General features: G+C 45.9%; 1 protein-coding gene across 1 annotated transcript in view; it reads left to right on the top strand.

Annotated features, from left to right (window-relative positions):
- The window catches only part of LOC133649171 (nesprin-1-like), a 121,332-nt gene that overhangs the window by 64,964 nt on the left and 42,871 nt on the right, over nucleotides 1–13,497 (top strand). The window contains exons 37-54 of the mRNA XM_062046007.1: nucleotides 6,339–6,462; nucleotides 6,549–6,712; nucleotides 6,782–6,935; nucleotides 7,122–7,759; nucleotides 7,863–8,042; nucleotides 8,123–8,276; nucleotides 8,362–8,520; nucleotides 8,841–9,014; nucleotides 9,088–9,189; nucleotides 9,317–9,520; nucleotides 9,599–9,806; nucleotides 11,127–11,239; nucleotides 11,803–12,008; nucleotides 12,074–12,232; nucleotides 12,303–12,582; nucleotides 12,712–12,884; nucleotides 13,054–13,363; nucleotides 13,441–13,497. The exon at nucleotides 13,441–13,497 is cut by the window's right edge and continues 108 nt beyond it. Coding sequence (XP_061901991.1) covers nucleotides 6,339–6,462; nucleotides 6,549–6,712; nucleotides 6,782–6,935; nucleotides 7,122–7,759; nucleotides 7,863–8,042; nucleotides 8,123–8,276; nucleotides 8,362–8,520; nucleotides 8,841–9,014; nucleotides 9,088–9,189; nucleotides 9,317–9,520; nucleotides 9,599–9,806; nucleotides 11,127–11,239; nucleotides 11,803–12,008; nucleotides 12,074–12,232; nucleotides 12,303–12,582; nucleotides 12,712–12,884; nucleotides 13,054–13,363; nucleotides 13,441–13,497 — 3,559 coding nt within the window. The remainder of the gene's footprint in view (nucleotides 1–6,338; nucleotides 6,463–6,548; nucleotides 6,713–6,781; nucleotides 6,936–7,121; nucleotides 7,760–7,862; nucleotides 8,043–8,122; nucleotides 8,277–8,361; nucleotides 8,521–8,840; nucleotides 9,015–9,087; nucleotides 9,190–9,316; nucleotides 9,521–9,598; nucleotides 9,807–11,126; nucleotides 11,240–11,802; nucleotides 12,009–12,073; nucleotides 12,233–12,302; nucleotides 12,583–12,711; nucleotides 12,885–13,053; nucleotides 13,364–13,440) is intronic.

The following is a 13,497-nucleotide window of genomic DNA, read 5'->3' as shown; positions in this document are numbered from 1 at the left end:
GGAACAACTGGTAGGCCATGATGGTCTTCACTGCCGTAGCAGTCAGGGACTGCGTTGGCTGACAGACTCAGAGACTCGACCAGGGTGATCTGACTTCCTGCGGAACTGCTGGGCTGACTGGTGACAAGACAGCGGTGGCAGATGGCAGATACGATGTCTGGGTCGAGTTCTTCCACTTCACTCGGGTCAACATGTTCTTCCTTGAATTTGTTAATCAGGTCCCAGTCCTTCTGCACTGACAGGTCAGCAGGTTGGTTGTGAGGGCGGCGTGATAGAGCGTCGGCATCGAGGTTCTGCTTCCCGGCTCGATACTGCAGCTTGAAAGTGTAGGTGGACAGGGCAGCAAGCCATCTATGACTGGCGGCATCCAACTTTGCCGATGTTAACAGGTAAGTGAGTGGGTTGTTGTCAGTCACTACCACAAAGTGGGCCCCGTACAAGTAGTCATGAAACTTCTCGCACACACTCCACTTCAGCGCAAGGAATTCTAACTTATGTGCAGGATACCTCGATTCGCTCGCTGACAGGCCCCGGCTGGCGTAAGCGATTAATCTCAGCTGGCCTTCTTGATCTTGGTAAAGAGCCGCTCCAAGCCCTGTGGTGCTGGCGTCAGTATGCAAGATGTATGGTCGTTTTGCGTCGGCAAATCCAAGGACTGGGGAACTGGTCAACTTCTCAATTAGTGTTTCGAAAGCTTGCTGGCAGGTAGGCGTCCATCGCTCTCCGAAGGGCTGTTTCCTGTCTTGAAACTTTGCTGGACTCGATCTCTTCTGGGACTTGGAGGTAGGTGTATAGCCCCGCGTCAAATCATTGAGAGGTTTGGCGATGACGGAGTACCCCTTTATGAACCTCCGGTAATATCCAGCAAATCCCAGGAACGACTTGAGCTCCTTCAAAGTTCTTGGAATTGGCCAGGTTTTTAAAGCAAGGATTTTGTCCGGATCGGTCTCGACTCCCTTCTCCGAAACTATATGTCCCAAGTACCTGACAGACTTCTGGAAAAATTTACATTTCTCTGGAGAGAGCTTCAGACCATATCCATTTAGACGATGCAATACTCGCAGCAGCCTCCGCTCATGTTCTTCCAGCGAATCCGAAAACACGATGAGATCGTCGAGAAAAAACAGAACTTTCTTTAAATGGAGATCCCCCATGCTTTTCTCCATTAATCGCTTCCGTCAGTCTACCCCAGGGCAGCTGTGGCTACGAAAGTAGCTTACCACCACCAGGTGTAAATGAATGATGGGTTTTTAACATGTAAAGCGACTTTGGGTACTTAGAAAAGCGCTATATAAATCCCAGGTATTATTATTATTATTATTAAATGTGGATGGAGCGTTTGTTATCCCTTGGGGCATTCTGTTGAATTCCCAAAATCCGATGGCCGTCACGAAAGCTGTCTTAGCTTTGTCTTCTTCGTTCATCTCGATCTGGTAATATCCAGATTTTAAATCGAGAACGCTGAACCATTTGGAACCGGTCAAAGCGGAAAGAGACTCCTCCAGATTTGGCAAGGGGTAGGCGTCTTTAACCGTTTGAAGGTTCAGCTTCCTGTAGTCGATGCACAAGCGTATGTCCCCGTTCTTCTTACGGACCACGACAATTGGTGATGAAAATGGCGACTTTGATTCACGAATGACACCAGCCTCCAGCAGGTCTCTGAGATGTTGTCGGACGGCCTCGATGTCATGAGGGTCAATGGGTCTGGCTCTGTGTTTGAACGGAGTTTCGTCATCCAGTTTTATGTGATGTTTCACCGTGTTCGTGCGTCCAAAATCCAGTTCACTGAGTGCGAAGACGTCCGGGATCTGATGGAGTTTCTCCGTGATTCTTGCCTTCCACTCCGGTGGAATAGGTGACTCTCCAAAATTCAGCTTTAGATTGATGCGAGGACTTTCAGATGGTGAACAGCTTGTTGACACGCTGTGCGACAAGATCTGCGGTGACACGGCAAGTTCTGCGATGGTGGAGAGAGGTGGGATGGTCACATCCTGGTCCGACTCGTTACTCAGGATGACCGGAATCTTGTTGTGGGAGTGGCTTGGGAGCATAATCAAAGAATTTTTGACACACAGCCCACCTGGCAGTGGTGAGGCGGGGTGCTCCACAAGCGCCCACTGACCGGGAGACAGCATGTTGGTGGGGATTGAGGCATCGACGACGGTGGTGCGCCCAGCAGGGATGAGGACCGGCCACTTGCTGGCTAACCTCACAAGTCCGTCGCAGCCTTGTTGTTGTTGCTGGTGGCGTATTTGCAGTAGTTGCAGCACTGCTCTGTAGCCATTTGCCGTCGGCTGGAAGTTGGAGAAGTCACTCCCCAAATTATGGTTGTATAATGGCTCCAGTGTATTCATGCCGATTAACACCTGGGACTGATGAGCTTTGTCGTCAGGAACAACCAGTGCTAGCGTTGAGACGTCAAAATCAGCTCCCAGGAACTCTCTTGGAAAGGTGACCACCATCTCCACATATCCGAGATACGGAACGACCTGTCCCGCAGCTCCTTCAACTTGCAGTAAGTCACGCAGGGGTTTCACCGGCTGGTCCGCAAAATGCTGGTTGTAGAACGAGACTGGGATCGTAGTTACTTGCGATCCAGTGTCCAACAAACAGTTGAATTCTTCGCCAGCGATTTTGATGTTTGCTGTACAGCGAGATCCGACCAAGCCTTTAGGTAACCGGGATGGAACAGCTGTAGTGCTTTGGGTTATTTCTTGACATTTGACATGTTTTTTCTTCGGATTGGGACATTGTGGGTCCACAACAGTTCCGGTTTGCCCCACAACTGGAACTGACTTTAGTTTAAAGATGGTCTGGAAGAGAAGTTAGATCTTTGCCAGCTTTGTTGCTTTTCTGCAAACTGTCTCTTCTTGGCAGCAACAAATGCAGGGTTCGGGGGGTTATCACAGTATGTCTTTATGTGACCATCTTCACCACACCGATAGCAGTAGCCAGGCTTGGGAACAGAAGACGGGTTCTTTGGTTGCTTGCCCGCCCCCTGGCCCTTACCCGACTTACCACCAGGCGTGGGCTTGAAAGCAGCAGACTGACAGGATCTTGACTGGGCAGCAGTGAGTGTTGCGAGCTGCTTCTTGATGTCGGCCAGCTGTTTAGCGAGCTGCTGCGTGACGTTGGTGAGAGCAGCAATCTCTCCCCTCTCTGCACTGTTTGTGTAAGCATACTGCGCATGGTTTGCAGCCCTGGAGCGTGAAGAGCCGAGATGTTGCTGCATGCGGGTGGCCTTCGCTGCTTCACGATCCTCTTCAGTTCGCAGCAAGAGCAGAAATTCAGCAAAAGTGGGGGGGTTCTTTTTCCTTGGTTTCAGTTGGAGTTCTGTTATTAGGGAGTTGTTCCAACAGCCACGGCAAAACTGAGTCAGAAGATGTCTTTCAAAGTCTTTGTTCAGTACACCGCCTCTTTTCACAGCCTGGTTCAGCGCCACCTGTAGACGTTGCAGATATTTAGACGATTTCTCTCCAGCATCCTGGAACGTGTCCATAAACTTGGCGTATAGCTCATCACCATCCTGGACCGTGCCGTATGCTGAGTCAAGTGTCTGTAGATACACGGCTGGAGGAGCGTCCGGTTTCAGGTGCTTCACCATATCCGCAGCAGGTGGTGACAGGCTATCGAAGATCTTGCGTGAGCGCTGTAGGTCGGACACGGCAGGATCCTTTAGTAGCAGCTCTATCCCAGCACGCCATGTGTCATAGTCAGACTCTGTTGGAGATCTGGGTGATCTTCCTGAGAAGCCTCTGAGACGCTGCGCTGACAGGTTCATAGCGCTATCGTCGTTCTTCACGATATGTTCGACTACATAACGTTGAACTTCAGGTGGGTTGAGATTACCGTGCAACATGGCTGGCGGAGGGGGTCTTGCGCCGGTTTGGGCTGTAGGATCTGGCTGGACTCGTGGCGGCAGTTCCACGTGCTGGTTCGAAGCGGCAAGATCAGCCGAATGCTTTTTACTGTCTTCGGAAAGAGCCTCGTTCTCAGTGGCGGTGGTGTGGAGCTTGTTGACCTTCTGACCAAGCAAAGACATCACCCCACTTAGAATGATCGAAAAATCTTGGCCGGTAAGTTTCGCAACTCTTTCTAGCTCGGAGAGGTAATCATTGGTCTTTCGCTTCCCTACTTCGTCCGCGCAGACTGTAGCGAGGTCTAAAATTTCATAAGCCACTTTTTCCGTATCTCACACATACGTATACGGCAGAAGTGGACGTAACGCAACCAATGCGGCACCCAAGCTGTACTCTACGACAATCGAACAATGAAAATCAGATTCGGGTTCATCTATAATTTCTTTTTTTGAAATAGACCCGTACTGCTGTAAAAATTCAACTACTTCGTCATCTGTTTTAGTTCTTGTCGCGTCTTCGATCAAAACTGCATTTGGAATCTTAATGCCACGTTTCTCGAATATTTCCATTTTTCCAAAACAACAATATAAGTACCACAAAAAATGTGTTCAGTTATTTCTCTCCACTCCTGGCTAGCTGGCCACTTTATGTAACCTGTATTTTACTCTAATAAAGCACTGTACAATTACTTAATAAAACAGTTAATGAGATGTCTGGGCTAGATCAGAAGAAACTAAATTCGGCTCTGGGAATGGAGAGTAATAAAGACTGAACACAGGTTTTAGGTTTAAATGGTACCAAATTATATTAAAGAATAATAGGAAAAATAAACAAACAAACATTAACATGTAAATTCAAATGGACATTAACATATTCCACAAGTTGACAGAAACGTTCAATATTTACAACAAATGATGTACTTAATTCAATCCTTATTTTTCTACCAACGATGGTATAGGCGCAACACAATTCATTTAAACGGCCCCGCAAAGTCCACGTTGTGGTGGCAGTGTCCAGAGGGGTTTTAGTGAAGGGACGGGGGAAAGGTGAATGTTCAGGAGGACCGTAATGAACACGTTGCGTTTTGGTGAAAAAAGAAGGGAAAAACAGAGGGTGGCTGCTAAGGAGCCTCCTACCCGCCCGGGGCTCGGTTGGGTGGATTCAGTTCAGTTGGTTGGTTCGGTTCCAGGCATAAAACTTCAGACTCTAGTTCGGGTTCTAAACTCGCCATCCAACCTGGCCAATTCCGCAAATAAATCACACTCAAACACTCCTGCGGGACGACCCACGGCTCCGGTAATCGGCTCCTGCAGCAACCTCACACAGCGTGTCCCTCTCGCTCTCACCGGTAGCAGCCCACTTCCGGGTTTTATGCTATTCTGACAGCCGCGTTAGGTCACGTGACCGCGTGACGTAATGACGCACGCAAGGACAGCTTAGACAACGAATAAATAAATAAATAAAAAGGATATTTAATGGGGTTTTGTCACCCGGGTTACACACAGGTGTCTTTCAAGGTGGCCATAAATTAAACTGTCACAGCCCCACAGAAGATTGTGGTTAATGTTTGCGGATTGAAAGGCGGGTGCTAATACCCTGCTGGCAGACACAATCATTCTGACAAAAGAGGTTAAACAGCCTGATAACAAATGCTGCGATCACGCTGATAACGGAAGCTAAACACTGATACCATCATACTGACTACAGATGCTTAATAACTCACTGACACACTGACAACAGAAGCTCATATGCCACTAATACATGGTGGGGTGTCCTTGTCATGCATATTTTTTCCTTGATAGCCCTTGGCTTGTTTAACAAATAACGTGAATTCATTATTATTTAGATGGATTATTAGATATTACACTAATTTACTGTGTCACCTGTACCTTAAAGCTAATATGTGACTGTTTTGTTCAGATAGCTTACCATATATTGACGTACATAGGGTTTGTTTTAGCAGCTTTAATACACACAATGTATCAAATTGGGCCCTGCATTCTTCAATCTTTCTGAAAAGTTTGGACACCCCAGCACTAATATATGCTATCAAATCCCCTAATGGGGCCAACATACTGCTAATTAGAATAAGAGTTAAGTGTCTCAGAAAGGTCTGTTATTTAGGCACCGTTTCTGCATTTGGAGGACATTTGAGGACATTTACTGTTTGGCTGTTTTATTTCCAAGATATGTTTGATTATGCACTTTTCTTCCCATTTGTATTGCTCTCTGTGTCAAATCCACCCGTCTTTGTTACCTAAATGAGCCACATGCTATCTTTAACTCCATCTGCCTGTTTGCACAGTCGACCATCATTATTTCAGTTTTTAATAATATGCTTTTGTCATCATTGTTTCTTGTTCACAAGAGCCATTGTCTTGGAGTTCATTGTTTTATTCATGAGAAACTAATAGTGTCACTGCCAATGTCTGCATGTGCTGAAGCACTAATGCTTGGGGCTTTTTCTCCTTTTCTCAGATTTGAAAAGGAGAATTCCTTCATGAAAAGCTGGCTAGACCACAGCGAGCCTCTTTGCTCTCCCGCCAATGAATTGCCTTCTGCAGACAAGCTGAAGATAAGTATGGAGCTCCAGCATGTGCAGGTGAACAACTTGATTAGCCATCACTTGTCCGTCTTTTTGACCTTCTTTTAAATTGATGCATTTTTTTATTATGATTGCTTCTACAGAAAATGCAGAATGAGACCCTCTCTAATGACGCTCTCCTTCAGGGTATGGTCAACCTTGCATTTTGTCTCTATCCTTCTGCCCCTGAAGCTGGAGTGCAAGAGCTCGGTGATCTCACACAGCTGCAGCAGCGATACACTTCACTAAAGGACAACATAACACACAGGCAATGATTCTTCTCATCATGCAAATATGTACATTTCCAGTACAGGACTTAAATTTCATTGCTTTTTAGGTGCAAGCTGCTGAAGTCTCAGTTGTCCCAGCTTGAACTTTTTGATGAGGCACTTCTGACATTGAGCCAAAAAAGTGCAAACTTTCTGTCGGACTTGAGAATCTCTTTTCAAGTGGATGTTACCGATCTCAATTGGGCGTTCACAAAACTCACGGTGAGAATTGTATTAGGAGCAGTAGTTGGCTTCTTTTCACTTTCATATGACCAATACCAATTAATAATGAAAAATGCCTGTGTTGTTCATACAACTTTTATGAGGGCCACAGTTTGACCTTGGAACAGGCAATTTACTTACTTAGGGGATAACAGAAATATGTGTTTTTTAATGCTCTTATTCCAGGAGCATGAGTCTGAGTTCGAGGCTCATGCGTCACTTAGAGAGGCACTCCAGGAAAGAGAATCCTCCCTGCTTCAGTGCTCCACTCCAGAGGCCCAGCAGCAGCTCCAGGCTCGGCAAGAGGATTGCCTCCAACTTCTCAGTGAATCTGAATGTCTTCTTCTCCTCCGCAAAAAGGGCCTGAATGAATTACAGTGCTTCCTACAGAAGCACAAAGCGGCAGGTCAGGCTGTTGGCCGGCTTCATGAGGCCCTGCAGAGAAGGGGAAGCTGGCATTCACCCAAAACTAAAGAGCTCCATCACCTTATAGTGGAAGTTGCAAAAGATTTGGCCCAGTTTGAGGGTGAGGCAGTGGGGTTAGATGGGCTGCTGAACAAGGCCCACCTTTACTTGTGTGCCTCAGAGGGGCATGACTCCAAGGGAAGAACCTCTTGCAGGGAGCTGGCAATGGCTCTCATCACATCCCTAGAGGAAGTGCAGAGGGGTTTAGGATGGAGGCAGGGCGAAGCAGATGCTGTCAGAGAAATGTGGAGCTCCTTCAGGGAGAAGAAGGTGGAGGTGATGAAGAATTTGGAGAAACTAGCAGATGAAACTGGGCAAGAGGTGATCAGTGAGATCTCACTGCAAGCCTTTCAAAACAGGTATATCAATACTACACTTACACAAATTCAACACTTTATTAGAAAAAAATAACATTTACCATATTTAGACGAACTAAGGCTGGGAATGACTATTGTCTCCCAGGCTGCGCTCCTTGGCCCAGCTGGAGAATGAGCTCAAGTCCTTACAACAGTCCCAACAGTGGTTAGAAGAGAAGGGAAGCCAGTTGGCCCAGAGAGACACTGATCTGGCAGGGGAGGCTCTGGGTGAGGTTAAACTCGTGAAGGCGGCCTGGGACAGCGTCAGGATTGTCATTACCAGCCGGTCAGTGTGAAGTAGGAAAAAAATTGACATTCTTATCAGTCTGTTATTGTCGTAAAATGTTTGTTTCTGTCTCTAATTAGTCAAAAACAAAGTACAGCAATACTAGATCTTCTTCGCCATCATCATAAGCTGAGGTCCATGCTCTGCACCACTGTAGAGAAGACCCAGGCACTATCTCACAACCTGCCAAACCACAACCACAGCGCTCAGGAGGCCAGGACGTCCTTCACACGGGTGAGAAGTAACGCACACAACCTTGTCCCAGTCCCAGTGGCGGCAATGTAGCCATTGATAATACATAACTTATGTTTTTGTGTAGCATGAGAAGCTGCAAGATGAGCTGAGAGAAAAACAGACGGACATGGATCAGCTCATCAGCACAGTGGAGGATCTGCAGAGAGAAGTGGACCGCATTCCCAACTGTGGCATGCGCATCATTCAGAGGGAGATGGAGACATTAAGGGCACAGTGGTTGGAGGTAACTAGTAAAGTAAATCTTTTCAACCATGTTTTAAATTAGCAAAAAATAATAACGTGCTGGGGTTTTTTCATTTCGAGTTTTTTAGGTGCTCAGCTGTCACTATTAATTGGCCTGAAATATAAACAAGTCTTGACATGTTGGCTGTTTCCTTTTCTCTCTCACCTATTATCCTCACTCTTATCAAATTAAAGAGACTCAAGAGGATTGTAAGTGGTGTAGATCATCTAACAGAGAAGACCATCATCATCTACAACCTCTTGAATGAGATGCATTATTTTTCTATCCTCATATTATTAAGTGATCGTTCCCTGTTTTAGGCAACGGAGAGAATTCAAACTAATATGGAAAGATTGGGCTACTGTATGACAATTTGGGATGACCTAAAGGTCATGGAGCAGGACATCTCCCAATGGACTGTCACCTCCATCGCTGAACTCAGTGTCACCAATCTGAACGACAAGGAGGCAGAAAACCGCCTCATCACCTTTCAGGTATGCTTAAGCTATTAATTAATATCGGTGGTGTAATATTCACAAACTCAAATGGATTCTACTTGATTTACAGGCAGATATGGAAAAAAGGGAGCACTCGCTGGATGCTCTGCAGGAGAAAGTAGAAGACCTTAAGGAACGAGCTAAATTAGAGGAAACTCCAATACAAATGCAGGTAGATATGTTTATAATATATACCAACTGTATAACAAGTTAAATAAACTCTACAGTTGTAGTCAAGTTTTCTTCCTGCTGGTATTGGTGACTATGGATGTGCCTTGTTGTCTATTTTATTGACCTAGCTCCTGGAGTCCGACCTGAGGAAAAAGTTGGTCCATGTGCAGGAGATGTACAACCAAGCCAAACACAGCCTGACCTACTTCACTTTCCAGAAACAACGACTTGAGGACCTCATGTCCCTGATGCTTGAGCGCCTTGACAAAATCGAGTGCTCCTTGGCGGGCCTCTCTGAAACCACCTCCTCAGAAGACATTGATGACATTAAAGTATGTGGCCACCACTTCCTTCAGTATGCAGCAGCAGGTTGCTGTGTGCTGTCCGACCTGATAATGTTACTCTCACAGGGTCTGCAAGGAGCTGTGCAGCAACAGAGGGCAGACATGGACTCCGCCAGAGAGGCTCTGAGCACCCTGTGCAGGTCTCATCCCTCTCAGGAGCTCTCTTGCCTCTCTGCCAACCTCACTGCCATATTCAAGCGAACCGAGGTGGTTGCCCAGCGTTGTGCCAAGGCCAGAGGCAGCCTGCAGGATGTTCTGCAGCTCCACGTCAACCGTAGGGGATATTTTTATTTTTATTTTTATTAAGTACAGTGGAACCTCGATTTATGAACTCCTTTATTTGCAAACTTTTTGGTTCACAGACTTTTAGACCTTGCCAAATATGCCTCTGTCTGCAAACCGTGTCGCTCTGTACGAATCCTTCATTCATTAATTTTCTGTATGCTCATATTGAAAAGATTAAGGTATCCGGTTTGGTACCACAGACTTTTCTGAAAAATATGCCAAAGCGGACTTACTTCACAGCGAAGGAGAAGACTACCTCTTGTTCGATGGTGCCTCTTACAACACACACACTCAGCACCTCTCGTCCGCCACCTCCTATCTCTCCCTCTGTCTGCTCGTTTCTTTCTTTTGTGAGTTGCTCCTTTGGCTGGTCCTTTGACGATGTTGATGTACTTTAAGTGGATTTTACTTTTTAAAATGTTTATTATTGCACCAATATTGTTTGTGAAAGTTAAGGATTTTTGTGATTTCTGATCGTTTGTTAGTGCACCACAGGGACTTCTGTGTGTGTGTGTGTGTGTGTGTGTGTGTGTGTGTGTGTGTGTGTGTGTGTGTGTGTGTGTGTGTGTGTGTGTGTGTGTGGGTGTGTGCGCGTGCGTGTTGGCAGAGCGATGCATACAGGACAGTTCAGCTTGTCGTCGTACTTGTTTTGGCTTGATAATTAAGAGACAGTTCATTCATGACCGTCTTGTTATGTTTGTTTGATATACAGTACCGTATAGCACTTTATATTGTGTTCAAAGTGTACACAACTTATCTACAATAGGAACTTTTGTCGAAGCTTGAACCCTTTATTCATATGTACATTGTTTCTCATAGATACATTTGCTTTTCGATTTACGAACCATGTTTTAAGAACCAATTCATAATTTGAGGTGCCACTGTAGCTGCAATACATTTTGCTCTTAAAATCTCATAATTGGCTGGTAAATCCTACTTAATCTATCTGTTCATGTCATGAGATTATCATCAGATTTAAATCTGATTTTCCCCCAGAGGCCACTTTAAATGTCCCCAGACTCCACTGACAGCCACTCAGAGTGCATAAGTGCATTTTCTGTGCTCCAACACACACCTGTGCCTCGCAGGAGTAATGTTGCTCTTGTCACATTTACTCTCGAGAGAGTCATTTTCGGGCTTGTTGCTGGGGCAACCTGGCACTGCACTGTGCTGTGTAGACACGCCCACCCCTCTCATTTGCCTCTGTTGCCTCAAGTCTATATACATTTTTATATAAAGCAGAGTTATGCTCACCTTGCTATTATAGCTCACACAGTGTGTTTGTTATTTTCTCTTTGCCCGTGAGCAGAGCTTTTCCAAGAATTCCACTCCTGGCTCTCTGGATCGAAGTTGGAGTTGAAAGAATGTTCAAATCAGTCTGGAGACATTGCCAACCTCGCAGCAAAGTTGCAAAGACTGAAGGTACTTTTATAAAGTGTGTCGTTGCAGTCAATAATGTAGGACAGGGCTGTCCAAAGTGTGACCCGGTAGACATTTTATTGTTTTATTTATGTGTAATAATGTTTACTGTAGCTGGTCTTAGAGTATACATATGCATACATTTACAAGTATACATATATTATTTTTTGTCTGTTTTTATGGTGCCTGTTAAGATAATGACATTTAGCTACTTCTGGCATATTTACCGTGGTTCTTCTATATATGTTGACCAGTATGCATTGTCCAAATACCAATACTCGGTAATTATTGTTTTTTATTTACATTATGAATACAATTGATTTGTTGTTAGATATATAATTAGATGTCACACTAATTGGCTTTGTCACCTATTACACAAAGCTAAGATGTGGATGCTTTGCTCAGTTTAGCATACATTGACCAACATTGGAGTTCTTTTAGCATCTTTAATGCACAGAACAAGTAATCATTTTTCTGTGCAGTATGCAGCCTCTGGTTGATAACCTGTAGGGTTTTCTTATAATTTTGCTCTGATTCTTGGATATCCCTCCTTCTTATATTAACAGTTGCTAACAGAGCGGGTATCAGAGGGTGAGGAGCGTCTCTCTCAGGTTTGTGAGAAGGTTGAGAAGCTCCTCCTCCACCTGCCAGAAGCTGCAGAAATACAGCTCCGAGAGCATCTTTCCTCCTGCCGCAGAGAGTGGAGAAACTTCCTGGATGACTACTCTCAGAGCCAACAAGACCTGGAAAAGAGTATATTTATCTTAAAAAGGTGAGCTTTTCAAACTTTAGTGATGACGTTGCCAAACTAATCCGGATGCATCTGATTGTGTCTAGTTTTGATGACACTGTCGAAAGTGTCAAAGAATGGCTTAAGCAGATGGAGCTCAACCTCAACAGGGAGTCTTTTATTGGGGAAGATGGCCAAGGTGCTCCTGATAGCAGAAAAGAACTGGATGAAGTGGAAAACTTCCATAAGGAGCTTTTGACAAGACGGTATGGCATGTCAGAGGTTTTTAAACATCTGATGAATATTCAAGTTGAGCATATTTATGTTGGCTTTTAGGGACTCAATCGACCGTGTCATCCGAGAGGCTCAGTCCTTGTCTGAAGCAGGACCCGGTTCCGGTGAAGAGGTCCGAATGGCAATGCGGCTTCAGATGGAGCACCAGGCTCTGCTCAAAGCCGCCAGTGAGAGGCTGCGAGCGTGTCAAGAGAACCAGGCCTTTGGGGAGACCCTCCAAGCAGTCTGGGCCTGGTTAGAGGACATCCAGGAGAAGCTGGGTACAGTTGATAGCACCATGGGAACCAAAGAGCAGTTGCAGCAGAGGCTAGAGACTGTACAGGTAGAAAAAAAACATTTGGCTTTACGGACATTTTCTCTGTTGGACACTAGAGGGCGCTGTTTCCTTGCCCTACACCAGAATGTGTAAATAATCCACATTCCTGTGACTGTTTCGACTCTGTTTGCACAGGATATCCTGCTTTTGAAGGGGGAGGGGGAGGTCAAACTGAATATGGCGATAGGTAAGGGCGAGATGGCCCTACGCAGCTCTGGGGCCGCTAGACAGGAAGTAGTGCGCTCTCAGCTCCAGGAGGTGGAGGATGCTTGGGCCACGCTGCTTGTGACTGCCATGAGCTGCCACAGGTACCAAAGCTGTGGACCCATGTGTGTCATCCCTCTCTGTGTTTCAATCCTGGTGTGTGGAGAGGGGTTAAATGTGAAATGCAAGGGAAATATTTGTCCAGGTTAACAAATCAAAAGAAGATCAAGCATATTTAGGACAAATTGATACTAAATATCTGTCTCCCTGTAGTCGTCTGGAGTGGACTGTCTCACAGTGGAGTCGGTACTTGGAAAATGCGTCCCAGCTACGTGGCTGGATGGAGGCTGTTGAGCGGGAGGTATGTGCTTCCCTCACCCCTCAGCCGGGACCCAGAGAGAAGGCCTTGCAGCTGGAGAAGCTCCGATCCTTGCTGGCCGACCTGGAGGAGCACCAGATGGCTTTGTCCAGTCTGGAGGAAAAAGCCAGAGAACTCTTTAAGAAGACAGGGGACGCCAGTTTTAACCATGGCGCTCGAACACAGCTGCAGGTGCACTTTGACGAGCTGACAGCTTTGGTGGAGGTGCGAAGGATGTTCCCTCTTCACATCGAATGACGTTAGCAAAAAAAACATCACATCTGAAATGTTTTGATAAGCAGGAGCGAGTTCGTCGAGCACAGAGCGTGGTGCTGGAACACCAGGAATACTTGGAGGCT

Source organism: Entelurus aequoreus, linkage group LG04 (genome assembly GCF_033978785.1).
Source record: "Entelurus aequoreus isolate RoL-2023_Sb linkage group LG04, RoL_Eaeq_v1.1, whole genome shotgun sequence".
Taxonomy (NCBI): Eukaryota; Metazoa; Chordata; class Actinopteri; order Syngnathiformes; family Syngnathidae; genus Entelurus; species Entelurus aequoreus.
The sequence above is the reverse complement of the archived record's forward strand: the minus strand, read 5'-3'. Positions and strand labels throughout refer to the sequence as shown.